This window comes from Plodia interpunctella, chromosome 19 (assembly GCF_027563975.2).
Source record: "Plodia interpunctella isolate USDA-ARS_2022_Savannah chromosome 19, ilPloInte3.2, whole genome shotgun sequence".
Lineage (NCBI taxonomy): Eukaryota > Metazoa > Arthropoda > Insecta > Lepidoptera > Pyralidae > Plodia > Plodia interpunctella.
Window position 1 is genome coordinate 8,696,017 of NC_071312.1, and position 27,765 is coordinate 8,723,781.

General features: G+C 36.7%; 3 protein-coding genes across 7 annotated transcripts; 1 reads left to right on the forward strand and 2 right to left on the reverse strand.

Moving 5' to 3' along the window:
- Window positions 1-547: 547 nt before the first annotated feature.
- Window positions 548-5,196, reverse strand: Taf3 (TBP-associated factor 3). The gene is made up of 2 exons (XM_053759985.1): window positions 4,976-5,196; window positions 548-4,820 (listed from the first exon to the last, which is right to left on the reverse strand). The coding sequence occupies exon 2, from the start codon at window positions 4,801-4,803 to the stop codon at window positions 1,330-1,332; it is 3,474 nt and encodes a 1,157-aa protein (XP_053615960.1). The 5' UTR covers window positions 4,804-4,820; window positions 4,976-5,196; the 3' UTR covers window positions 548-1,329.
- A 658-nt stretch (window positions 5,197-5,854) lies between these two features.
- On the forward strand, window positions 5,855-15,012 carry Tfb1 (Transcription factor B1). The gene is made up of 11 exons (XM_053760000.2): window positions 5,855-6,247; window positions 6,661-6,862; window positions 7,311-7,447; window positions 7,669-7,870; window positions 8,322-8,424; window positions 8,899-9,024; window positions 9,714-9,944; window positions 10,400-10,498; window positions 12,231-12,354; window positions 13,528-13,715; window positions 14,628-15,012. The coding sequence occupies exons 1-11, from the start codon at window positions 6,094-6,096 to the stop codon at window positions 14,748-14,750; spliced, it is 1,689 nt and encodes a 562-aa protein (XP_053615975.1). The 5' UTR covers window positions 5,855-6,093; the 3' UTR covers window positions 14,751-15,012.
- Window positions 15,013-18,206: 3,194 nt separating this feature from the next.
- Syx13 (Syntaxin 13) lies at window positions 18,207-26,757 on the reverse strand. Of its 5 annotated transcripts, none has more exons than XM_053760001.2 (6): window positions 26,659-26,757; window positions 24,485-24,712; window positions 22,617-22,782; window positions 21,735-21,842; window positions 20,480-20,618; window positions 18,207-20,050 (listed from the first exon to the last, which is right to left on the reverse strand). In XM_053760001.2, exons 1-6 carry the CDS (start codon window positions 26,667-26,669, stop codon window positions 19,875-19,877), a joined length of 828 nt encoding a protein of 275 aa, XP_053615976.1. In that variant the 5' UTR covers window positions 26,670-26,757; the 3' UTR covers window positions 18,207-19,874. The 5 variants fall into 5 exon arrangements, with proteins under 5 accessions (XP_053615976.1, XP_053615979.1, XP_053615977.1 ...); XM_053760004.1 differs by lacking the exon at window positions 26,659-26,757 and adding an exon at window positions 25,297-25,413; XM_053760002.1 differs by lacking the exon at window positions 26,659-26,757 and adding an exon at window positions 25,255-25,399.
- Between the last annotated feature and the right edge of the window lie 1,008 nt (window positions 26,758-27,765).

A 27,765-nucleotide genomic window follows, 5' to 3' on the forward strand; every position in this document is an offset into this window, starting at 1 on the left:
TGTGACAAACTACACGAAATCCATTAGATTATTTTTGCTTATGGTATTTTTGGACTTTTTGTCCGAAAATCCGCTTTGTAAATTTTATTCATCGCGGTAAATGTACAGTTGTGCGCAGCGCAGGGCATACCTACATACTTCCTACATTAGGAATTCAGAGTTATTCCTTCCCCAAGATACTACGATAGTGTGGAGTCGTAATTAATTTATTTTATTTCCTTGGCCAAAATTAAAAAAAAAAATTTAACAGATTATGCCACACTGTATGAGTGCTTTTTTATTTACTGCAATGAAAAACCAGCATTGTATGCCGAATCCGTGAATGTTCGGCGAACTTTTCCGCGATAGTATGGAGCCGGTATTACACTAACAATAGAAAGAGCTAGCACCGTGGAACTTCTCTCCCGTTAGGAATTTTGAGAAAAATACCCTAGCTTTTCATTCTTATGAATATGGCTATATCCCAGATACCATAGGGCGTAAATTAATCAAAAGGAATCATGGGGTGATAAGTTGTGTGTGTCGTGTGCGGAAATAAATTACCACATTTTCGAGTACCAATATATTTAATTGGCCACTGGCTGAAATCAAATTTACATTGCCTTCCTCCATTTATTACTGCATAAGGGCGCACACATCCCCCCAAATATGCAAGTTGACCAAATGTAAATAGATTTGTCAAACCGCCATCTTTTTTACCCCACCAATCGCCATCGATGTTGATAAAATGGGGACTCGACTGACCAATCACATTTGATCAGCTTATTATTTGGTTTTTTAGTTCATTAAAAAAATAAACGCAATATAACGCGCAAATCAGAGAGGCAGTGCTTGCCCTGTACATATCGAAGGAAAAACTTCAACAAAAAAAAAACAGGGTTATATTAAAATTATAATATGAAAATATTCAAATAATAGCTGAAAGTACATCCAGCCTTCTTTCTGTTTATTTAAATATTCACTACATTAACTTTATACATCACCAATATCTTAAGTAAATTCAGTTTTTGTACAATATAAAAAGAATCTTATATTATTATCATCTATATCCGCGAGATGTGTATAACACGCCCGCAACTTGATCTGACGAGCGAACGACGAATAAGTGAAATCGTAACAAAATATTTTAAAATTATGGTAATTATTACAAGTAACTACACTATTCATGTTCAACATTTTATGTCAATATTCAATCATTATCTATACTTAAGCCTAGCCTACGATATAACATTATAAATGATGAAAACATTTCACGATATCATTCAACAATAATCCATAACAATCGCGCCTCGGAATTGCAACTAAATGAATCTCAGTAACAACAAGACATCAGTGTCTGTCGCCCTTGGGCTTGCGGCCGCGTCTCTTGTGCGTGCGTCCGGAGTGCGTGACGCCCGCCAACACCATCGCCGCGCGCTTGGCCACGCACGACTTGCAGAACCAATCCTCCGTCGCGCTCGGCTCCTCTCTGATGCCCACGCACACCCAGTGGTACCAGCCGTCGCAGCCGTCACAGCCGATCATGGGAGAGCCGTTGTCCGGCCGCCCGCAAGCGGGGCAAACCCAGATCTTGTTCCCGTGCTCGTCCACGTAATACGGCGTCGGCAACGGCGCCGCAGGCTTATCCGCACTGACAGGCGTTGGCTGTTCTTCAGCTATCGAGACGTCGTCGTCGAAAGTCTCCACGTTACCCTTTTTGGATAAGGGCTTTATTAGTATTCGCTTGTACTTCGAATGACTTGAAGGTGGATGGTTTTTCCGCGTGGGCGAACTGGCGCCCGCAGGCGGCGACGCCTGGCCCTCTGTTTCCGAGACGTGATTGTGTTTCGAATGCTTTGGTTTCGGCGGTCGCGTCACCAGAGCGGATATTTGCGCCAGTTCTGGTGATCGACTGTGTTCCCGAGATACTACTTCCTGCTTCGGAGAGCTGTCTTCCTCCTCTTTCTTGACAACCGGTTTGATGTTCAGTTTGAAAATGTCGGGCGAACTCGGCGGCATGGGGGAATTCGAGTTGGACGAGCTCAGTTTCAACGTGAGCTTCGGGACCAAGCCGTCGCCCGACTTTTCTTTCTTCTTCTCCTTTTTCTCCTTCTTAATCTTATCTTTCAGTTCTTTCATCTCCAACTTCTCCTCCTTTTCCCGTTTCTTCTCAGACTTGTCCTTGTTCTTATCCTTTTTGTCTTTCTTCTTTTTAATTTTGATGCCATCTTTGTCCTTCTTATCCTTTTTATGCGACTTATCTTTCTTTTTCTCTACATCTACATCTTTTTCTTGCGAGGTTTCAGGGGTCTGTTCTACTTTGATAGGTTCTGGTTTCGGTTCGGGCAGTGTCGGCACGACCGGTGCCGGTGCCGGCGCCGGCTCCGGCTCAGGTTCCGGCTCGCGGGCCCGGACCGGCGGCGCGCGCGGCGGCTCATGCCGGACCGGCTCACTTTTAGGAGGGTTTAACTCTATCGTTATATCTGGTTGAACCAGCGGCATTTTGAACAGATTAGACTTATGCTCTTTATGCGATTTCTTGTGTTTCTGTAAAATATTTGGAATGGTCGGAGATTTGTGTTTGTCGTGACGATCCTTATCGCGCGATATAGGAGACTTGTGAAGCCCTCGATCTTCGTCGTTGTCCACCGGGATCACCTCTAAGCTCGGGCGCCGTAACATAGAGGGGATCTTCATTGATCTCGAACTGTGGGGGAAATTACCCATGGGAGGAATGAGAGGGTTCTGTAAACCTTGCCCCAAATTGCCAGGCAAAAAGGCAGGATTCGACAGTCCTCCTAACGCGAACGGATTTGATAATAAATTAGGTGGTGCCAGTCCTCTTAACGCGGGATTGTTAGCTAAACCATAGAAATCTGCTCCGGGGATCAGGCCGGGATTGGGGATCAAGCCTGGACCCGGCATCATGCCCCTGCCTGGCGCCATCCCCGGGAAAAATGGGAATCCAGGTGGCAATGGTAGTAATTTCTCCTTTTTACTTTTAGAAGTTTTACTACTAGGTATTTTCACATTATGCTTTTCCATTTGAGCTATCTCCATTGCAAGCTGTTGTTGTTGCTTCTTTAACAGTTTTGCCTCTAATTTAGCTGCTTTATCCTTTTTGTCTTTGTGCTTCTTTTCTTTCTTTATTTTTGGACTCACACTAGCTACTTCTTTGGAGAACGGTACTTGCAAAGATTTGTTTATTGATATACTAGGGCGATGTTCATGCGATTTTGTATGAATCGCTGGCGCGGGCGCAATGTCCATAGAATCTTCGTCAATATTTATTACTTCATTAGTTCTTAAGTCCATAACTTGAGACAAGTCCACAGCACTACTATCATTATTATTAACAACTAAATCTGTTTTCACTCTTATACCTTCATGGGATCTATTATCATTTGAATTTTCGTGTACAGAGTTATGCAACCGTGAGATCATAGGGTCAGACTGTGATTTATCTGCAACAACCTCTGGAGTGCTTCTATCCTCTTTTGATTTGTTCGATATTCTTTTAAATATATTAATCTTTGATCTATCTGGTTGAGAAGCCAACTTCTCTTCTTCATCAATAACTTCCTTCTTAATCTCTGTCTCAGTTATCAAGGAATTTGATAATGGTTTGTTATGAGGTCCTGATACAAGAGGCGACTTTGATATAGGTATCTTTCTTGGAACTGGTATTGAATCCTCTGCCATGAAACTTCTAGATGATACAGGAGATGGTGGATCCACAGGTTCCTGTTTGATTACTGGTCGTATTGGCTCTGCAGGTAATGGTCTTGATGGTGGAGGCATAGTGTTCTTGAGTTGTGGTGGCATCACAGGCCTCGGTGTTGGTATCAAAGGTTTCGGCGCTGGCATGGTCACATGATTATGATGTGTAGGATGGACATCCTTGCTTTTCATTGGGTACCCAGGTGGGTGCTTACTCATCATTTTACTATCCTTAGACTTACTACTTTCACCCTTATGACTCTTATCTTTCCGTTTACTCTTCATAATTTTACCATTCAACAACTTTTTCTTTTTAGATTTCTTATCACTTTTATCTAATATTGGTACTTTCATAGGATTAGAATGATGCGAGTTTGGTTTATGTTTATCATAATGTTTCTCTGAAACAATAGTAGGCGGCCGAGCTTCCGGCAGCTTGCCTTCCCGAGCAGGAGACAGGAAGCCTGACATCGTCATCATGACACTACTGATTTCTCTGGTCCTCTCCTCCTCTTCCAGACGCAACCTTGGTCTCTTGCTATTTGGTAGTGATACCGGGTCAATGGGCCTTTTGAATATGTCTTTCTGTTTCTCTGGACTGTCTGTGACTGAAATTTCTGGGCTTGCACAAGTGTTATGATTGTCAATGCCATTTTGTTGGATTTCAACAGTTCCTGCAACAGCCGGAGTATCCCGTTCTTTCTCTGGGTACATAGGAGGAAGATGCTCATGAACATGCATAGGTCTGGTGACGACTTCATGGCTGCCGGGTTTTAGGAAATTTAAATTGGACTCCTTGGGTTTGGGGAACTTCTCTGTAACAACGGGCGGCGGCACCGGCGGCACACAGCGCGTGTAATCTGCTAACTCGGGCAACTGAACGTGTAAATCACGAAATACTAATCCTAGGTCATGTAAATTTGGTTCAGTCCTATTAAATTGTTCGGCGTATCTGCTAGCTTGTGTACCAAGAGACTGTATGTACTTCTCCAGCACATGCACCATAATGTCCATTGGAGTCGAGTTTATCCCGTTCCATCCTATTGTTTGGCATATTTGCGCAACATTCCTTCGAAGTATCTCTCGGGCGTACGCCTCTGACATTATTACACCAAAGTTATCTGGAACAAACATAATATACCATCAGTAATACGTCAAATTCCAATTAAATGAGTAGGCAAAATGTTAAAACTCGAGATGAGCACCCTCACATATCTTCGGGATCACGTTACCAATGATAGCATAGCTAAAACAGCAATTCTCATGATTTTCATACCTGCAAGTGTCTAGTAGTACAGAGACGTGAATGCGAACAGGTGGAAACTTCGATTTTGGAACACACATGTATGCGTTAATTGAATCTTGAAGAGTTACGGGTAATTTATATCAACACAAAAATCAGTTTCAGTGCAAAATAATGAAGTGTTTACGTAAAAACTTCTCAGCATTCTAAAAACACAGTACCCCGTGCGCCATGATTGCATTTTGGGTTGTCAATGTTCAATGTTGCCAGTTTATGACATGGAATGGCGGTTTCTAAAAAAAGTAGCGTTCACGGTAATAAATATCTTTATCAATAAATTATTTAATATTATGTGCACGCTTAATGGAAATTTAAAAAATTGTCACGCGAGTGCGAGTCAGACTCGCGAGTTAATGGTTCTGTAACAGATTTTTTTCTTTATAGTCGTGTCGTTTTCAAAAGTTTCAAGAACTAGAGACTTCTCTAGAGCGACAGTAAATTGTCGAGAAAGTTAAACTTAAAATATTTATCTTATTTCTAATATGTTTACAGTAATCTTTCAGTTAAGAAAAATTTAAATCATAAAAAGAGATTTTCATCAAAATCTGACGACGAAAAATGGGTAAATTTCAGTGGTAAGTTTCCGATAAATTACCGATAGTTCAGTAGAAATGGAATATTTACCCTATAACTTCCCGAATCAAACAAAAACCATATAAAAATCCAATAGTATTTGAGTTTATCACTTTCATACAAACAGACAAACGCCATAAGGGCATCTACTACCTACTTTTTATTATATGAAAAGATACGACACATTTTTATTGTTTTCCGATACAAGTGAATCGGAAAACGGTAAAAATCTACTTTTACAATGCCAGTTTTTACAACAATACTTTTGACAGTTTGTCAAACTTGCAAATGGTTGATGTTCAGCGATGTGCTTTTTTTGTCGAAAGAATTTCAAGAATCACGCGTTTTCTACCAAAATGATAAGCTTTTAGCTCTTCAACGCAATCTGAAAGTCTATACATTGTTACATTTGAAATAATAAAGTGATTTCTCTAGTGTGATTCCGCTGTGATATTTGAAGTCCGGACTAGTAACTTTGTGTTGCTGAACATTGGTGGTGTTGTTTGGAAGTTTTTAAGATGACGACGTCTTCAGAGGACGTGCTGCTAAGCGTAGGCCACGTTAGGTACAAGAAAGGAGATGGAACTTTATACGTTATGAACCAGAGATTAGCATGGATGTTGGAAAATCGAGACACGGTTGCCGTTTCTCACAAATACGCTGATATTAAAAGTAAGTGAGATCCAAAGCTGTTCCAGGCTTGCTTGCCCCCTTACAGCTTCGAAATATTTATTCTCCAGCTTGTCTCCTACTTACAATGAGTGTCCTGTGCATAGCAGTTATGTACTAGCATTAAGTTTTTTCATCGTGTATAGTTCAGCAGTTGGGGACAATTTAAAAGACAATTGATCGCAGCAGCATATATTGTACTATAGGACTTATTTTTTGAATAATAGACATTTTTAGTTGATGCATCTATTGTTGAATAACTGAGCCACAACCTTTTTAACAGTTAGACACACAGGGTTGTTTTAGTGTTAAATAAATTATGTGTGTTTTAGTTGCTTTCAATATAAATGATTCTTCTATTTGTGGGAAATTGTAAAGTTAACTAGAGTAAGACAATATATTTTTTTTCCACTCAGCGCAAAAAATCTCACCAGCGGGCAAACCTAAAGTGCAATTACAAGTGGTCCTCCATGATGGAACGTGTTCGACATTCCATTTCGTCAACTCGGCTGGAGCGGAGGCCCAAGCCAAAGACCGGGATCAAGTGAAGCTGTTGTTGCAGGATCTTCTGCCTAAATTTAAGAGGCAGATTGACGGAGAGCTTGAAATGAAGTCTAGGTATTACTCTTTCTATTTAAGAGCTTTCTATTTATATATTGTCATGTGCTTGAGGAGACCTGCACTCTGCAGTGGGTGGACAATGGTTAAAGAAGATGAAGGTTATAAAAACAGTTGTGTGTTTCCTAGAATTCCTGTTGCCTCAGAATAGGACCACTCCATACCCTCCTGTGGATGTTAACAAGGAAACAAAGGGATAAAATTAGCTTTCGTAGCAGATAGGCTTATCCAGGCTTCTAGTGGTAATATTATACATCCAAACCTTCCTCAGAAATCACACTATATTTTGTTAAAAACCTCATGAAAATCCAGGCAGTTGTTTTTGAGTTTATTGTGAATAGACAGGTACAGGAAATGAAATGAGGAAATGTGGAAATAAAACATTGGTTTTATAATATGCGAGGATTATAAACAAATGGACACATAATCTTAATTCTTTGTCTTACAGGTTATTATCTCTCCATCCAACGTTGAAGCATTTATATGAAGATTTAGTGATATCTAAGGTTATAAGCAGCGAGGAATACTGGAACACTCCCACACTGAAGCAATATACAGAATCTAATAATATTAAACAAGAAGCAGGTATTTTTTCATGCTTTACGATGTTTATATGAAGGGAAATTTTCATGATGACATTGGTTACATAATATTGGTTAAAAACACACATTAATAAAATATTCAGAATCTAGTAAGGTCAGGGATTTCTTATATTTATTTGTTTATTGTATCTCATATCATTTAGTTCATATTCCAGTTCGTTATGTCAGCTTGCTTTTTTTAACGAAAAAAACTATTTTCCTCAGGTGTATCGGGAGCATTTTTAGCTGATATCCAACCTCAAACTGATGGCTGTAATGGCCTCAAATACAATCTCACACAGGACATCATAGACGCTATATTCAAAACGTATCCGGCTGTGAGGAAGAAACACATAGACTATGTGCCTAGTAAGATGACTGAAGCCGAGTTTTGGACCAAATTTTTTCAGTCGCATTATTTTCATAGGTCAGTATATAGGTCATTATCATTGTAGGTATCGCATAAAATTTATATATTTTGTAACATCAAAGTCGAAGTGTCTATTTAGAAATTATACTCTTAATTTAGGTATTCTCAAAAAGCAGAGCAAATTATTGGCACTTCAAAACAACTGCTGAGAGTCCCTATCCTAGTTCGAAGGGCTTATAATTTTTTCATATATATTTCATTGTTGCCATCAATCACCAATCTGACTGACGTATAGTAGTTTTCATTGACCACCACTTGCTCACTGTGAAGGAAGGAAGGAACGTGAGGAAACCTGCAAACTGGTTTTGATATTTACATGCATTATAAATTTTTAACTTGCGTTCTCTTCCATTCCATTACCAGTGCCGTATATACATGTATACACGCAACTCTGTGTGTGTGTGGGTGTGTGTGTTGGTTGATTGGTTGGTTGGTTGGTTGGTTGCAGAGACCGCATGGCGTCGTCCAGCAAGGACGTGTTCGCGGAGTGCGCGCGCCTGGACGACGCGGCGCTGGCGGCCGCCGCGCGCCGCGCCAAGCTGGACCTCACCGTATGACACTATCCTACTAATATTATATTATATTATACACACGAAAGTCTGCGATGATGTATGATATATTTTTGTTACTCTTTCAAGCTAAATCTGCTGGACGGATTGATGGAGGATGGCCGGACTAAATATAACTTGGAATAATACATAGGTTTCTTTTTGTCCCGAAATTCCTACGTGATCGAAGCCCCGGGGCGCAGCTAGTTTTATTATATTACTAGCGGGCAGACCCGGCTTAAAAAAAGTAAAAAAAGTATTGTTTCATTGAAATCGGCCTAGTCGTTTTTGAATATTTATGACAAACAAAAATAAAATCTGCCTGATTCGGCTTCAAACATAAAAAACCTCTTGGATCACACCATCTATTAAAAAAACCTGTTGCGTAGTTATAAAGATCTAAGCATATATAGGGACAGACAGACATCAGGAAGTGATCATGAACAATGTCTGTTTCATTATTATTAAATTTTTCAGGTGGACTTACCTCAGTTCTCGGAAGCCCTCCCTCTGCAGGAAGAGGAGACGGTGGAGCGGGACAAAGCGGACAATAACTCCATACACCGCAACATGATAAAGCGGTTCAACCAACACTCCATTATGGTGAGTTGGTTTTGAAGGTGTTATATATTGGCCTAGTACTTGCTCACTTTATTAATAGATAAAATGTGTATAGTCTGTGGCTTCATGTTGACACTTAATGTGACATGTGACATTACTTCACTTTGTTTTTTGCCGCCAATACACAACACTGACAACAGCTACTTAGCGTGTTTTACTTATACACAATTAATTGTTATTTCGAACATAACAGAAGGTTATCCACGGATGAAAGAGATAGCATTATATTGATAATAAATACCAGAAATACCACTTATGTTAGTTCAGTTTTTCAGGAAAGCAAAAAAAAAACTTTTGATTTTTCGAAATTTATTTGTAACTTACCGATTTTCATGTTGTCTAAGGGGAAGTGTCTTAGTTATTTATGTTTTAACGTAAAACAATTTTTTTCAATAATAGCTTGGGATTTACATTAAAAAGAATGTTTATTTGACTGTTACAATGGTATTAAGTGAAGCCGTGGAAATCTCCACACTATCCAAGACTTTATATGAGATGAGGCGGGAACTTGTATCTAGTTTTATTGTATTAGTTTTATTTGTCTATGGCTTGCCTCAAATAGTTGGAGTGTTTTCAGCAATTTTATCTATAATTTCATGGATATGTTGTTGGTTTGTGGTTCGTTATTTTTTTCTATTTAGAAGCTTGCCTAACTAGATATTAACTTTCAGGTGCTCAAAGCTAGTCAAAAAACAAATTCTAGTAATAGTAATACAAATAATAACAGTAGTAAAACAAATAACAACAAAGTTGTTGAGAACGGTGTGAAAGAGACGAACGGAGAAAGCAAAGAACTAGGGGAACCTCCAGAGAAGAAGCGGAGAATATTGGAGAAGATACATTATGAGGACTTAGAGGACACGGGGGATAATGGCGAAGTGCAGGAACTGAAGTTATCCAAAGTAAGTTTTTACAATATGTCTAGTTGTGCTTTGCAAAAAAATTTTGTTACTTAGAAAATAAAAATTGTGTATTCAAAAGTAAATTATTAGCAATTACCATTTATTTAGAAATTAATATCTAACTACCCGTATTCATTATAAAAAATTAGACAAAATTAAAAATACATATATACCATTTTTTACTCATAAGTAACAATATAGGTTATGTGCTCGGATAATGCCCATAATAAATCTATACTTCTATACTATTATTATAAAGAGGTAAGCCCTTGTGAGTGTGTATGGTTGAGGCGGGTAATCTCCGAAACTACTGAACAGATTTCAAAAATTCTTTCACCATTAGAAGGGTACATTATCCAAGATTGCTATAAGCTATATTTTATCTCGAAATTCCCACGAGAGCGAAGTCCAGGGGAAAACAATCGGATTTTAGAAAGTACTTATTTATTTATCAGGTAGAAAGGTACTTGCTGGGCCCGTCGTCTCAGGTCAATCAGAGTAATCCTACTCCCAATAACCAACCGCCGTTATCTGCCCTAGCGTCTATAGTTCAGGTAAGCACCCAATCATATTATAAACTTTTATTGAAGTGAAAACTTCTTTAGCGGCGTTGTGCACTTTTTGTGATGGGTAAAAAATGACCCTGATGGAAAATTCGTAAGATGTCAAAAGTGCACAACGTTAATATTCAAGTTTTCACTTCTGCCGGCACTCCCGGAGTACAACACGTTTTTTTTATTAGCTGTTTACCCGCCCGCTTAAACGCCCTCGGGAACGGTTTTTCTTCGTATTAATATGAGATAGTTAAAATAAAATATCCAAACCGCATTTAAAATACACACAGCGCCATCTAGTGTGTTACACAATTTTTTTCTTTCTATCGTTCCTTATAACTCTATCCCCTTCAGTCAAAAATACTAAATGTACAGACAAAATATTTGTACTGTTTTATTATATGTACAGTTAAATAAAATAAAATCGTGCTTCCAAATGTTCATATTTATAGTTTGGAGATATTATGTAATGTTTTCGCTACACTCGGTCGTTCTAGATGCCTATACATCTGATCTCGGAAATTCCAGAATATTCCCGAATATACTTGAATTACTGATTCTACCGATCGTTTAGTTTACAGCGATTATTCTTCGCACACTAGCGCCACCTCACCTTTTTTTTTATAGCGAAAATTAAAAAATATATTCACAGATAATTGAATGTTGTCACAGTTGAACAAATCGAAAACGGTGGCCACTAAATTCCTTTATGATATGAATAGACAGACGCGGCAGAGAACTTGTAGACTCATAAATAGATAAACATTCAAGACTCGGGTTAATATGATAACCATCATTTTCCATCTCGACTTGACCGTGGACCGAGCTAGTGTAGCAGTCCGGAATGATGACCTTTTTGCCTTGATGCCACAGAGGTATTGTCATAAATACACGAGAGGTCCAAGAGGAATATGAAATTCAAAATTGTGACAACTATGTTAAATTAAGGAGTAAAACAAAAAAAACTTTACACATGTATAATTTTTCGAGAGGCACACGATTAGAACGCGCGTTCTAAACCTAGAAATCGCCATCTAGGTGAAATACAGTCTGTCAAAATAGCGAAGAAACCACTTACCATTCTGGTCGGTGTTGCAATGCCAAAAGGTGTAGTGTAATAAAAATCCGTTCTCACTTTTCAGTCCATAGTCTCATCTCTCATCTTCACTTTCTAGACGGTCTGTAAATATTCAATTTTAATATTGGCGATTGAAAAGAGGTAAACAGAGAATGAAAGAAATATATTAGGACAAATTACACAGATTGAGCTAGCCCCAAAGTAAGTGCGAGACTTGTGTTATGGGATACTAACTCAACGATTCTATATTTTATAACATATTAAACATATCAAATAACATAGAAAAAAATCCTTTTCCATCATGACCCGACCGGGGATCGAACCTGGGACCAAGACACTTCACCACAGCGCAACCGAGGTTGTGTGGTAACAGAAGATTAAAGCTACAATTGGTTTCTTTTAAATTAAATATTTATAAAAAGAACATTGCACCAGTACTTGTAACTTATAAAATAGGATAATTAAATTGATTACTGTGTATGGTAACGCGGCGGAGTTCAAAACTCTCGTGAAATTCACCCAGTTACACTTGACGCGCAAATCTCACTCATGCAAATGAATGAAATAGCTATCTATTTCATTAATTAGCATGAGTGAGATCGAGTGGAGTGGAGTGAGAGAGAGAGAGAGAGTGAGAGAGAGAGCGATGCGCAGGCGTGGAGCGGCGGAGCGCGGACGGCGGCGCTGAGCGCAGGCGGCGCGGTGTGCGCGCTGGGCGAGCTCAGCCCCGGCGGCGCGCTCATGCGACATCACGCGCATCTCGCGCACACCATGGCGCGTGAGTCATCTATATGTGGAAATCAACAAGCGTTTTTTACTTATCGACGCCCAGCCTATACCATAGAAGCTGTACACGCGAAATATGGGCAGTAGCTTAAGGTTATTACGTAGTGCTCAGATAAGAGAGGAATTTTCAAAATTCTACCCCTAAAGGGGTAAAAATTGGAGGTAACGTTTGTATGACAAATAACGAAAATCTTTAATGACCTACTGGAAACTTGGCATAAATACACTATGCAACAAAAATAATGAAACCCGTGGTTCAGGATTTTTTAAAAATTTGACCGTTATGATGATATGAGGGTGAAAAGAAATAACGAATAATCTCATTCAAAATTTCATCTACTAAAGATATGAGTAGACAACTCAGCGGTAAACACCATTGAATTCACGTTGTTACTGTTGGTGGTTCGAATCCTGAACTTCGATTATTATGAATTAAATCTGATTATCTATAGGGTTATTTCTATGAAACTTTTATTATGGTTTTACTCGAGCGAAGCTGGGCCAGGCTTCTAGTAACATATATACTTACTTGCTGTTTAAACCCGCGGTCGAGTCCGCTTTCATTCCCTCTTGAAACAGGTTTTTCTTCGTATAAAAATCGGATTTTAGCGCATTCCATTTTGAATCATTTATTTCAGAAATTAGGCCTTCACGGCCACTTTTTCACGTCAATTTTCTTGTATCAAATAGTAATTTCTCACAAACTACAAACTACTGGCACTTCGGAATGACTACTGCTGAGAAGAAATGCCGAAACTCATTTGAACTGTGCGTATTTCAAATACTTACAACGCTATCTAGTGTTGTTATGTTTGGCTCCACTTACAATAGAATAATATAGGGTTTTCGCAAATCGCACGAGAAAAATAGTTTTTTCCGGGTTGAAAGGTACCCTGTGTCCTCGTCCTATGTGCTAAGTAATATATATGTAGTTAGTAGTTGTTGCTCGCGGCTCTGTCTGCGTCAAAAGTAACCTATGACACTCTCCAGCTGTTCAATTATCCGCACACCGAAAATCGCTTCAATCCGTTGCTCCGTTTTGACGAGAAAGACGGACAAACAAACACACTTTGACATTTATAATATTAGTTAGTATGGATGTGTTGAAAGCGCTAAAGTTGAAAAACACTAAGGCAGAAATTTATCAAAAATCCTGTCTCCGCAGAACTAATCCCGCCAGACGTAAAACGCGATCTACACCGCTTGTATCTCTCCTGCGGGGAGCTGCTGCGCGAGCTGTGGCGCAGCTTCCCGCAGCCGGCCGCGCGGCCGGACGACGACGGCGCTGCGCGGGCGCATAGCTTCTACGAGGCTTTGTTGCGGTTTAGAAATGTCAAGTTGAGGCCTTTTGAGGTAGGTTTTCTTGGGAATATGATGGTTTGAAACGGCAATTGTTCTAAATAATATTTATCTTTTTAAATTGTATACAGAGAAGATTCTTCTGTGTTTCACTGTTGATTAGCACGATGATATTTTTTTTATTCAACAATACACTACAATAAAGATTTAAATACTGTTTTATATTGAAATAAAGATCCGAATACGAGATAAAACTCCTTTATAATATTGCGACAAGATCAACACACATAAATAAATATATAAGGACAAATCACATAGATTGAGTTAGCCCCAAAGTAAGTTCGAAACTTGTGCTATGGGATACTAACTCAACGATACTATATTCTATAACATATACATATATAGATGAAAATCCAAGACCCAATCTGAAAAAGATAATTTTTGACCTGACCGGGGTGCGAACCGGGGACCTCCAGTGTAGCAGTCCGGTATGGTAGCCATTAAGCCACGTAGGTCGTCGATTATCCTATTGTTATTTTTACATGACTATGGAAATTCTAATTATAATTTTAATTTTGGAACAATAAATATTGTGTGCCCTCCGTTACAAGGTTACATTTGTTAACTACTTTAATAACTTTTGTTAACAATTTCAAGCTCAAATACGGATTCATATGTAGAATGTACGAAGTGGAGGAGAAAATGTAGGAAATGTAGAAGTAGAAAAAGTGGACTCTGGGCTCCGACACTCAATAGCGGCGGAAAACACCGGGAAAATACGCTCGAATGAGAGAACGAGACTTACAAAATTGTATCTTTCCTCTCTCCTGTACTTTGTCATACCGAGATTGGATATAACCAGAAAGAAAATACACAATACAAAGCCGGGATTTAAAGTATAAACAAACTTGAATATACTAGTAAATGTATGTATACGAATGTATTATGTTTTTTTTTTTTTTGTAGGAAAAAATGCTCCGCGATTTGACTCCCTTAGCGGCGACCCTCACTCGTCACCTGAATCAAATGATCGACACCGCTTGCAACAAATACGCTATGTGGCAACAAAGACACGCAAAACTCAGGTAGTATTCAGCCAGTGTCAATTTGGACATACCATAGACACTGAAGATAAATTGTAGGTTATGGTGAAGAAAAGTTTAAATAGTGTAAAACAGTGATCTTTTTAGTGGTCGATTTTGAAGGTTGAATGTAATTCATTGTCAAAACATTATTCGTGAAAACAGTGATTAAACAAAAAAGAAAAAAGGAAACTATAGAATATGTTATGTCTTTTGTTCGCTCATACAAGAAAGATAAATACGTATTAGACTTTAAATATTAAATACACGAAAGACAGAGTGCTAATATCTTGTGTCCCTCACTGTATGCCCGGCTCAATCTGCCGCTTTGTCCGAGATTAGGCGGATTGGGACTGGTAGTTATATGGATATCTTCTATCTCATGTGGGTACGCCAGCTTTAGTTTTCTTGTCTTTGACCTATATTAATCTGGACACACCATAGACATTTGTGATGAAAAATTGTAGGTTATAGTGCAGAAATAAGGATAGTGAAATATCTTGAAAAGTGTAAAACAGTGATGATATTCTGCTAACAAATCATTTGCACCGTATACAAACAGTTGGTTTATGTGAACATAATTTAGCTTATGGTGCGTTTATAAACGAACTGTGAAAATTAATTAAAAAAGTGTAAAACAGTGACGTCACGCCATGGAAAAATTACGCACCATTGTGACGCAACGACAACCACACTGCAATGTGATTGGTTCTCTGCGTCTCACTTCGAATCGATTCGATGGTGAGAAGTGAAATGCAAACCAGCACTAAACACTCTTAGCAAAACAGAAGAATTTAACGAAAATTTGTGTAATGATAAGATTTCTTTAATAAATCTGTCAATATATACTGTAATTTCTAAAAACTTGGGATCCATTTTGATTTCGGTATCAGAAAGTACGGCCATTTTGTGTTGTCGACAAAATGGCGTCGTCCGTCACGTAGATACTAATAAATGAATACTATGTTTCGATGTAAAATTGTAAATACACATGTCCATTGTACAATAATACACATTGTGAATATTATTAAATATGACGGTAGTTATTTAAATTAAGGAAGTAATGCATTTTATAAACCAAATCTAATTTGCTGGTTACATTTAAGTTTTTGTATAAAAAACTGCATATCAAGCGATCTAACTTATAACGAATTCTAAAGTCATTTAAACAAAAATGTCTTCGACTCTCATTTGCGAAAGAGGGACGTAATAAGGTCTTTGTTTAAATTTAATTTGGGTTAAATGGGGTATGTCAATTATATGAATCTTATTTCATTTGATGGGCATAGTAATCGAACCTTTCGCTATCCATTGCGCAGAATATTTAGAAACATTTTTGCTACACAACAATAACGCGTAATAAAAAAACTAATGTAATTTTAAGTGTATTGAAACTCACTATTAAAATTATACAAAAGCACATGATATGATTATTACAAAAACACATGATATGATGATTGCTTTTCGAAAATAGTTTGTTCTTCAACAAAATCTATGACTATATTGCAGAATATCATTATTTCCAACTTCATCTCAGCCACAAGTAGTCCACTACTGGACATAACTCATCCATAGACTGAACATTTCTAACGAAAAAAAAATTGTTTTATAGTTAGCACGGAAGATATTTTTTCTGGCCAGCTTAAATCAATTCAAATAGTAATATAATAATTAAAATGTGAAAAAAAAAACTATTTTGTCCGTAATATATTTATTATAAACTAAAACTGATATTGCGTAGTACTGAAATAAAAAAATAAAAATTGTTCGTTCCTTATTTTATCAAAAGAATATCGTAAGTTAAGAAAAAACAGCGACAATAAAATCGCATTAGATTTTTAAGAAATCCAAAATTTTCTGTTACCACTTTTATTTTAGACATGTTAAAAAAAAACTAGATTATTTTTATTGAATATGTTGGAATGATTCTCGGGTTAAAAGTGGTACTTTTTGAAAGCAATAATATTAGATTAAATAAAGAGTTGCAGGTTTAGATATTTTTCTATTATCCAAAGATTAACTCGCTTTAATCTACTATTAATTCACTTTAATTTACCATTCAGTCGAATATAATATTCAAGAATTTTAAAATTATTTCTCAAAGTGAATACAAAAAGAAAACCTAAATCTGTGCTCGCCAGTTAATCACACCGAGATCTCTATAATTTTATGTTCCTCTTAGTATTTGAAACTTTATTGTGGTTTCATCCTAACTAATATTATAAAAGCGAAAGTAAGTTTGTTTGTTTGTTACCTCTCAATCTCTATCTATAAAACACTGAGGATATAGGGTACCTTTCATCCCGGAAAAATAATTTCTCCCATGAGAAATCACGCGGGCTAGTTCAATATAAAAAAAATGAACTGCCAATCTAACTCTAGAACATTTGCACGGATTTATTCTTTATTGCAATAAAAATAAAGTCTCATTTAACTACAAACTACTTTATTCGTCTCTCATTATTTCATAAACAAGAGACGCGAGACTTCAGTTAATATTTACTTTAATATCGAATTTAATAAACTCATTAAAATTATAATTGCGCAAGTTTTAAATAAAAAAAAAGTATGTTCAATTTTCACAACATTTAAAATTGCATAACAAAATTAATCTATACTTCCGTAAATAAATTAAAACGCGTTCACAGTAACGCGGTAAAGTTACACAAAAAAAATTATAACCTCGTTTACGTCAAATTGACGAGGCCCATTACCGCAGTTTACGTAAGTACATAAGCAATTTTTTTTTAGATGACGTAAGTGTATTTTGTTTTGTTAAAACCCTGTTACGATGAAATTATTGTCTTTTTTTGTGAAATAATGTTTTTCTTTTGTTGTGTTATACGATGTCATGTATGTTCGAAGAGTCGATTGGTAAATTATTATTTTATGTACCTAATAATATTACGTGCGCAATAAAACGATTTTTGAACTAATCTGTTGTCATTTATCTAGACCTTTTTATAATAAAATATTTGAATTTAATGTATATTATACTTGCGATCCTCCTCTGCACAATCAAGTAAGAATCTGAACCATATCCATAAGACATAACCATAAGAAAATATCTAAATGATTGTAAAAACAGCATCAAAATTAGTTGTATTATATGTGCAAGGCGTTCGCTGTTGTATTTCCGCCCTTATTCATAGTTTATTGATGATTTTTTATTAGGCTATTTTGTGCCCCACTGCTGGGCAAAGGCCTAGGTACACTTCCTTTTGACGTGACAACGTCTTAAATTAGGTTGCGGCTGGGAGTCACTTATGAAAAAGTGTAACGCCCGGTAACGTTACGATGAGTCACCGAACGAGAGAGAGAATGCCCGCCGAATGCCTTGCGTCTCTCTCCCACTCAACTATGATCGGTCTGCCGCGCGCGTAAAAAGACGTTGTCACGTAAAATCTTCGCCCGTAAAACCGACTTTACAGGCAATCATTTTTTATAAAAAAAAAAACTCCAGTTTTCTTTGGAATGGTTCCATGTTTATTACATGATTATTGTGAGATTAATTTTAATAGACCTGCGCATGTTCACTATACAGTTCGTTGCACGAAATTTATATACTCTGCCCATACTTTAAAAAAAAACGAAGTATTTATTGTCTCATATTCAAAAATATCATTTTACCTATTTAATTTTACAGAATAATACAAAAAAGTTGAAGCCTATGTAGTTTTAATTTTTCGTCTCTATACAATATTTAAAATTGGAAAAACTAAACAAACACTTATGGTTTAGGCTTAAATATTTGTATGAAGGAGGTAGGAATTTAATTAATGATAAGCATTTTCTAATAATTTTCATTCAAAATAAATCGCACAAGTATGTATGGACAGTGAATACATAATACACAAGGTGTATATAAAACTTCTAATTAAGTTAAAACATAAATAATAGTAAACTCATCTATATAAGTCCTTATATAAAGGGATAACATAAATGGTTACTTAAGTAATACTTCAATTTTTATTTTTTATTAATAAATACATTTTAACATAATAAGTAGGCTAAAATAAGGTAAATAATTGAATCAGATTAGAAAAAAGATTTGCATTTTTTCACTCAAAAGTAAAATGTATATGTATTTTCTCGCATGTACGTACACTCTAGGACGTTTTTTTTAGTCCTGGCGTGCATGGAATGCTGTCTATGTACTTAGCATGGTGTCTGGCGTTATGGACATTTATTTCGTGATAAACCAAAAGTTAATGTACTTTATTGTATATAGTGTAACAATGCATAAATTATAATATAACGAAGCAATATATGAGACATTTTGCGGCTTTACGAGATGAAATAGTAAGTCTCCTTCCCAAGGCTGATAAATATTATTTACCCAGTATTCTAACATAGTAGTGTTAAATAAAGTTTGGATACATACTACATGTAGTAATTTTTGAAGCTTTTTTAATTACATTTTTTAAATTAAAAATTAAAATTGTTATAAAAAAGCAAACATTATTTAACACAATACAATTTGTTTGTTTCTACATTTCAATAAGTGTATGTATATTATATAATATTTATTTTATTTAAAACGAGCGCGTCATAGAAAAGACATGTATTTAAAATCACAGATTCAAGACTTTAAGTATACTTTAAATAATATTTAAAATGTATTAGTTCATCTTCAATTCTACTCACTTATTACTTGTTATATGTTGTAATACAAAGGCAATAAGTGTTATTTTTTCCATTAGTTTCGCTGAAAAGAGAAATGTCAATTCCTCTGATATTTTGAAAGTAAAAAAAATCTTTATTGCCGTAAAAAAATTCTGAAGTAATAAATATTACTTTTTTACTGTACACGACTGTTGAATTACAAGATCGATAAGATCGCGTGTGAATGAGAATGAATAGAAGGTTGTTTATATAAAAATGTCGAGCCTACAATTTCATTCCTTTCATTTCGAGCTATCAAGGATGTCGATTGATTTAAAACTAAGTGATAAATATGTATGATATATACAACGTTAACAATAAAAACGGGAACATCACTTGTTATCATATCGGTCAAACTTTAGAGAGCCGTCCTTCTCTATACATCTTTAAAGACCAAAGTTACCTGCATAAGTATTATCAATCTTCGAGGGCTAACTCCAAAATGCTCCTATTGGTTAACAACAATCTATCTAAAAGTCCTAACGATCCAGACGACGAATATGATCGCGATTATGACGCCGATCAATATGAGTATGAACATTTTCCTCCTGTAACGTCTTTGATGTTCCGCGGCTTTGGCCAGTTCATCAGTTCCGGCTTCCACGCCCGCCGCCGCGGACGATATGTGGCTCTCTACTGTGTCTGTGTGAACGTGATGCTTATTAATCTTTTGATTATAATGAGAGACTAGAATTGGGACCGTATCGCTACATATGAATTTTATTTGAGGGGCGATAATAAAACTCTCCATGCGTATCATTTTGAAACAGTCCAGGCGTGTTTTAAATGTTCTATGTTACAAAACATATAGAAAAAGTAAAATATTTTCGATTTTAAGCTGAATGAGAAAAGATTTTATTTTTGTTCTAGTCAATAAAAAAATACCTATATGTTTTTTTAATCTTTAAAAATTACACACAAGTCTCGTGCCTGTGGCTGTCTGTTCTGTTATACAGTCCTGTCCAAAGGTCAAAATATTTGCAAAAGATATGCATATGAATGCTAAAACAAACATAGAACATAGTCAAATATAACTCGAGATTTTTAAAGTTAAAATCATCGCGAACTTACCGACAGCCTGCGCCTGCGTGTTGACCATTTCCGCGAGGTCCTGCATGATCTGGTTGACGTCCAACACGTCTGCTTCAATCTTGTTGATGTAGGCTTCTCTTTCTAGCAGCATGCTCGTCTCGAACTCTACCAGCCGGGCCTACACATTCAGTTTGCATTATTTTCCAAAACTTTATATAAATTATATTTGTATTTCTTAAACTGACGCGTTTTGAACGTACAATTAATAGTAGATTCGAGTAGTAGATAGTAGTAGGGCTGTAAGGCATCAATATTTAGATATAGTTCGAGGGTGCAATTGACGCTTGCACCCGAGCTGACACTCTGCTTTACATCTCGATTGCGAGGTAAGTAGAAAAAAACGTAATTATACAAAAGTCCCAAAAACAAACAATAATTAAAGTAAAAGATTTCTATGCCCGACTTTTTTCATTAAAAAGAACCAAGTAAAGAACTTTTTTTTTTAATCAATAACGAAATTGAGCTTCGCCGTTCGATACCTATTTAAAATTGATAACTATTTAGCCACCTCTTTGGTCATTGGGCTGAATGCATGATGTCTATTGCCAGCTAACCATCATATGGTTAGATGTAGGTACGCGAACTTTTTGAAAGAGTGAAGTGTTTTTTTTAATTACTTACCGCCCTAGGGCTTTTCTAGCTACATTATTACCTCAAGAGCGCTAATAGGTCACTCAGGTACAAACCCTACAAGGGTAATATGGACCTACTTACCGAATATGAGAGATGTAAAGCAATTGTTATAGTCAAAGTTGTTATAATCAAAGGATTATACATACATGGTAATCAAAAACTTTGTAATAATTCTTCTGTGATTGTGTTGGAATCCTTCAGACTTTCCTCTACATAAACGCAACATGGGCTAAAAACTTTGTCAACAAATTGAAACCTGTACTCTCTAGTTGATCTAGAGTGTGGAAGTGAAGGGAATGGCGAATCACTTTTAACATTGCAAAGACAATTAATGACCACTTCCCTCGGCCATAAGGAATACGATTGTAAATAGGTTCTCTATAGTAGCCGGGTGGATCTCCGAGTGTTTGGCCATTATTATCCGTTAATTTTCTTGCGGGCTTCCTCAATCATTTCCAAAATCAATCATTCATAGAATTGACATTGATCACAGTACAGATTAATGATTTTAAAGTAAGATAGTAAAGCTGTAAAATTAGTAATTTGAGAGAAATAACAACGCTGAGCGGTCGGAGATCCACCCAGCCGTGGGTCAGCGTACCTGTGCCTGGTGGTTGGCGCCGAGCGCGGCGTCGTCGAGCGCGGGCGGCGCGGGCGCGCGCGCCGGCCGCGCTCGCGGCATGTGCGCCGCCATCTTCTCTGACACTTGCTGCGGGCAGTACGTATATCGTTTTTATCCTCTAGCGCGATTGGTCCAATTCGCGATTGGTCTAATTCGCGATTGGTCCAATATAAACTATTTTCAAAATTAAGTAAAACTACACATGTTTCTTTAAATACATATTTAGTAAAATAAGATTATTATTGTTAGAATCTTATATACCTTGCTGGTTTGAGAGCGGATAAAAAACATAGAATGCACCTATGTATATGTATGACTACCCTGTAAGGGATAAAGACCTGATTAGTATGTATATGTATGAAAATTATACAATTTTGAAAACATTGTATATTTTGGACCGACCGCGAATTTGACATATTTGGAACTTTGGACCTATCGCGCCTAAAGGGTTTTTATGTGTGGACAGTGGTCGACATATGTCTTGAAGGAAAACCTGATTCCTAAAAATGCACAAGATTCAAAACAGCAAAATCAAATCATTTATTCAGAAATTACCACTAGATCTTCACAGGCACTTTTTCACGTCATATTCTAAATTAAATAATATTCACCAAAGCTATAAACTACTAGCGTTTCGGAACGACCACTGCTGAGAAGAAATGCCGAAAGAAACTAATTCAAACAGTGTTGGTCCCTAACATACCAGAAGGGATTATCATTTTTTTAAATATAAACGCAACATGGCGTATTTATGGCCCACACACTAGTAATTTTGGATAAAATATTTCTTCATGAAATCAACACCGATTTGTATGTAGTTTTGTTAGAAGACACCAGACCTGTAATCAGTCGTTTAAATACCTTCTGTACCGCAGAGTAGCTGGCGAGCGCGTCACTGAAGGCCTGCGTGAGGCGCTCGAGCTGCAGGCGCTGCGGCCGCGCGCCGCGCCGCGCCAGCACGCGCAGGCGCCGCAGGTCGCGCGCGGTGCCCGACACAGACCCGTTCACACGCTGTTGCGTTTCGTGGCTACAATATAAAACGTTCTCGTTTCGTTTCCTTCGTTAATATTCCGAACTGCTGGGGTCAAGGATTCTCTCCCAGCTTCTCGATATTTGCCGAATCCTACAATTAGGGGATCTTCGAGGCAAGAGTTTAATAGGCATTTTTTGATCTTGCGTGTAACATCTCTGCTTCCCATTAACCTATGGACGCACTCAAATAAAAAAAAAACATTATTTTTAATTTTTTTTTTAATAGATGATCCTCAAAAATCATTTATTTCTTACTTAATTCAGTTTCAATTTGATGATTCATTCTCACGCGTTCTCCATTTCTTTAGGAGCTGTAATGTCACGAAACCTAGTCAGTTTAAAAAAACAAACTTGAATATTTCGAAAAAAATCGGTTGTGATTTTACAACCGGCCACCTATCTGATGTTAATCTTCTATGGTAATGTTATTGTTGCCTATCAGCTCTTAAAAGCTGTATGTTACGGGTGGGCGGCTATTGTAAGGAGGGATCACAAGTCATTTCTATTTAATGGCATTCTTACATATTACAAAACTGTCTGTCATACACAATAAACAACTTTTAATCTGGTTTCACCAATTGAAAGTCATATTATAAGAAGGTTTAAGTGTGTAATGTATAGTAATATATAAGGTAATTATGTTTTTACCTGAGCAAAGCTGGAACGGGCCGCTAATTATGTAATTAATTAATTTTATGTTGACAAAATTACTCACACCACAGGTTTATCTATATTTTTATCTAACCTTCACCATGAAATGATATGATTCATAAATAATAATAAAGATAAGAACAAAAACAAAATCCTATAAGGAAAAGAAAACAATAACATTATCAACATTTTGTCAACTTGTTTCCCAACATAGAGTTATGAAGAAAATGACCATAGAAAATATGCTGAAATGATTATAATTTTCTTACTTTAAATTTGATGTGAAAGGATATTTGGCCTTTTAAATTCAAAATTTTGAAATTAAATTTTAAAAAGTCAAAAAATTATTTTCTAAATATTTGTGGCACACAGCCATATTTTTGAAAATCTCAAAAAATTTCAAATGTCCCCATGTGCCCAGTTCCATAAGAGCATTATTGAACAGACAGTGTTATGTCTACAATGGATTACTCATGAACTTAGTCATTACACAATCATGCATGAATCATTTGGATTAGAATAATGATGTAGATTTTGCATGATTACATCTAAGTACATTATAAAAAGTGTATTTAAAACCAGAACTGAAATCTATATATGCTGCATTCTGTATATATTCTCCATATTTAAAAAAAATAAATAGTTGTGCAAAGAAAGACAATAAAATATAAGCCTATATTCCTCATTCAAAATAATCCCTGGGTCAGTGTAAAAAAAAACCTTAAAATTTGAAAGATTTGGCTGTGACACCTGACATCAACACTCTTTTGGAATGTTATTGTTGCCTATCAGCTGTGTAGGCTGTGTGTCCCCTAGTCGCATCGTACAACATCCACGGGAGAAGCATGCATATGGAGTGTATATAATTAGCTTTCTGTTGCTGAGCTCAGATCAAGTTTCCACTGAAAAATTTTCCTATAAAATATCTATAATCTCTGAGCTTGGTGTGCCTTTTGGCAAAGGCCTTCTCCAACTGCCTCCACTGGTGTCAGTAGTGTAGAACCACTCCATATAGGTTGGAACCATATGCCACATCATGAACTCACATTTTGTCCCTAAGTTGCACACTATCATTAGGCCCTCCTATTTGTTTATTCATCTTCTCCAAAGATCGTAATCCTCCGTTGATGATGTTAACATTTTCTGCGATGCTCTCACTAAGATTGTATAGCTCTGTCGGGCTGAAGTCTGCAAACCCCACTGCTGGGACAGTGGATGTTGAGCCGTAGTCCTGGCTGGTACCACTTATTGGCTCTCTCTCTGACATGGTGGGACTGAAAGGGAAAAAGTTCTTAAGTATTTTGACACCTGTCATCTGTTGTCACACACACAAATAAATTGTAGTAACTAAGCTTATAATATGGAGAGTACAGATACTTATGGTCACAAATTAAAGCAGATATTACGATGATGAAGTTATAAAAAAATCAAATAACTTTAAAAAACAGGGAATAATTCTATAATAATGGTGACTCCTGCTTGCTTTTTTCACCTTTGTAGGTAGGTACTTACTACTCATAAATATTGACATAAATTGGTGATTCACTGCGAGTTTTCCATAAACTTGTGAAAAAAACAAATACACTTTTACTTTACTTACACACTTCTTGCACAAACAATTGTAACCTTGTTTGTTCAACTTAGATGTGGTAAAATGAAAATATTTTCAGCGCAACTTATATTTACGTCTTCAAATTGCCTATCACAGTACTTAGTTTTCAAGATATTATCATCACAAAAGCTAATCACAAATTACTGACGGAAAGGCAAAAATGAATTTGTAAAATTGCGTTTTAAATAGTTAACAATTACTAACTAGTAATAAGTCCAGAAAAACCGGATAGTTGAATAACTTTACCTTTGAAAAGCAAAGTAATTTGTTCACAAAATCTGGTATATAATGAAGCAATTTAATTTACTAAATTCTGTCGGACACAGCAGAGGCAATTTTTTACAAATGACGTTTCATTTTTTGACAGTTGACTTTGACAACCCAATGACAACAAATATCAGCTGTTTGTTCCATAAGATGTCGGCAGATGGCAGATTCACAAAATTATCTTTCGAATCAAATTTAGTAATATATCACAATTACATACGCAATAACATTATTGAAAAGGATATTTTTACTATTTATTAATAAATACATACAAGTAATGTTTTATGCCAGCTCCACACAACAAAAAGTTAGTCGATCTTTGACGAATTCAGCATACATTGCTGATTTTTCATTGCGGTGCAAAAGCACTCACACAAACAATGGAAATGTTTACTAATATTCTTACAAGATGTCGTTAGTAGTAACTAATGTTAGTAAAACAAAATTTTAAAATTCAAGATTTTGAAAGTTTTATGATCAATATAATGCTCATCAATTATTATCTTTTCGTTCGACCTTTATTGCTTAACTGAAAATATTAGATAGAGTTTGAGTATGGCGACAGCAGTCTCAAGGGCCGTACAGCCGAAACAGTAACAGGGCAAAGGGCTTTCAGGTGGGAACGAACCTTGGCTTTGGGCGTTACTCGCAAAAATGTAGAGCCAGAGCACTCAATTCCGGCGAGTGCGGTTTCTGCTATTCGAAATATTCTGGACCCTATTAAGTATACCTACTTTACCTTTTGAGATTTCGGAAGGGGGATTAGCAACCGCACCGTAATCTGGATCTGTAAGAGCATACCGCGGCCGGCGATGCCGGTTACGATGAAAGGAATATAGTATGCAAGTCAATTGTGAAATCTTTTATGCAGGTTTTGCTGTGCTTCGAAACAAACGTAAGACGTACGACGTAACGACTAATCTTAGTACTTATTAAGGCGTCATAACGATCAAACTATTTTGTTAGTAGGTAATACCTACATATAAGTGTTTACTAAAGCTAGGTACTTCAAAATAGAAAACAAACTTCAAAAAGTACTTATGTAATTATACGTTTTAATCGTAAAAAGCCAAGAAAGTTAATTATCATTCAGGTTCTTGGGTTGTTGCATGCATTCGCGGTATTCCGCGAAATTCTCTCGCCTCAGGAGCTCAGGACATATAAAGTAGCTAGAGTTATGCGCAGGCGCAATGGCGATGCGAAATGAATGGGGAATTATCGCTGTGTTTATTGTTTTTACAAGCTTTTGTTAAACGCATCTGTCGTAATCATGTAGGTTCCTGCTGGTTTATGTTAGTTTTTTTTTTTCAAATAATAACAACTCTATGCAAAACTTTGTACCTTTTCCTCATTCTCCTCTACCCCATGGACCCATCTGAGGTTTGAATGAGACGCAGCGAACCGAGGGCGAAGTTCGTTCGTGTACATATTTCACTTCTCACTATCGAATCGATTTTAAATGCGACGCAGCTAACTAATCACATTGCGGTGTGGTTGTCATTGCGTCACAATGGCGCGGTGTGATTGGTTAGCTGCGTCTCACTACGATTCGACTTGATGGAGACATCTATTTAGAAAGATGCCTCGCGCGCGGAGTATACCGAAGGCACTGCGGGCGAAGCGTTTTCCCAGTTTCTGTTCTTCATACCTAACCCAAAACTCACTCACACTTTATAAAAGCAAGAATCATAACAATAAATCTGATTCTGCATTTATAATTAGATATTTCGAGGGCGATATTTTATAAATTTCATTTCTCCAGACATTTGTCACACTGGTGAATCATACGCGATTATAATTACCCCTGTGCTTACAGAGAGGAATGGAGAATTTATTGCAACCTCGTGTAGGCTGGCCGACGACAGCACGGAATATATGGCGCTATTTATGACGAGCCAATATCGAGAGAACCGTGGAGAATGGTTAATTATTTTGCATGTCTCGATATTAAGGCTCATGTAGACACTATTGTCGAACACGAGCAGAAGCTGACCCGAATGCAATGAACATTTGTATGAGTGCTTTTATTTACCGCAGTGAACAATCAGCAATGTATGCCGAACCCGCTACGATAGTGTGGAGCAATGTGCGATTGATTTAGGTTGGATGGATGTACCTAGTTTCAAGTAGCTACCAGTTACTTGATACGAGAGTTTTCCAAATATTAAAAAGGTACCTTTATGCATTGGGTTTGACTTTACATCATTGTACTATACCACTCGACGCTCGAGGTAGTGACCGCTCGATCAATGTTGTATTTTTTAAGTGAGGGTAACCGCACCGAACATTTATCTAAGATATGCAAATCTGTACGCGCATAGCGGACAGTCATATTGTTATTTAGACTTATTTGTGTTGTTCTCATGTGAAGTGAATTTGTAATTCTTAATGAGAATTAAACATCTTAAACCTAAACCTAATATTATTTGTTTGGTTAGGAACTATTCA

Bases quoted from the DNA above. Each gene is read 5' to 3' on its own strand.
- Syx13 (XM_053760001.2), bottom strand. The intron at 22,783-24,484 runs GTGAGTTCATGA...TTTATATTGTAG, and splicing joins GTGCAACTTAGGGACAAAAT to CCACGAAACGCAACAGCGTG. The intron at 20,619-21,734 runs GTACGCTGACCC...CTGAATGTGTAG, and splicing joins GCGCCAACCACCAGGCACAG to GCCCGGCTGGTAGAGTTCGA.
- Tfb1 (XM_053760000.2), top strand. From the start codon at position 6,094: ATGACGACGTCTTCAGAGGACGTGCTGCTAAGCGTAGGCCACGTTAGG. The intron at 6,248-6,660 runs GTAAGTGAGATC...TTTTCCACTCAG, and splicing joins CAAATACGCTGATATTAAAA to CGCAAAAAATCTCACCAGCG. The intron at 8,425-8,898 runs GTATGACACTAT...TAAATTTTTCAG, and splicing joins GCGCCAAGCTGGACCTCACC to GTGGACTTACCTCAGTTCTC.
- Taf3 (XM_053759985.1), bottom strand. From the start codon at position 4,803: ATGTCAGAGGCGTACGCCCGAGAGATACTTCGAAGGAATGTTGCGCAA.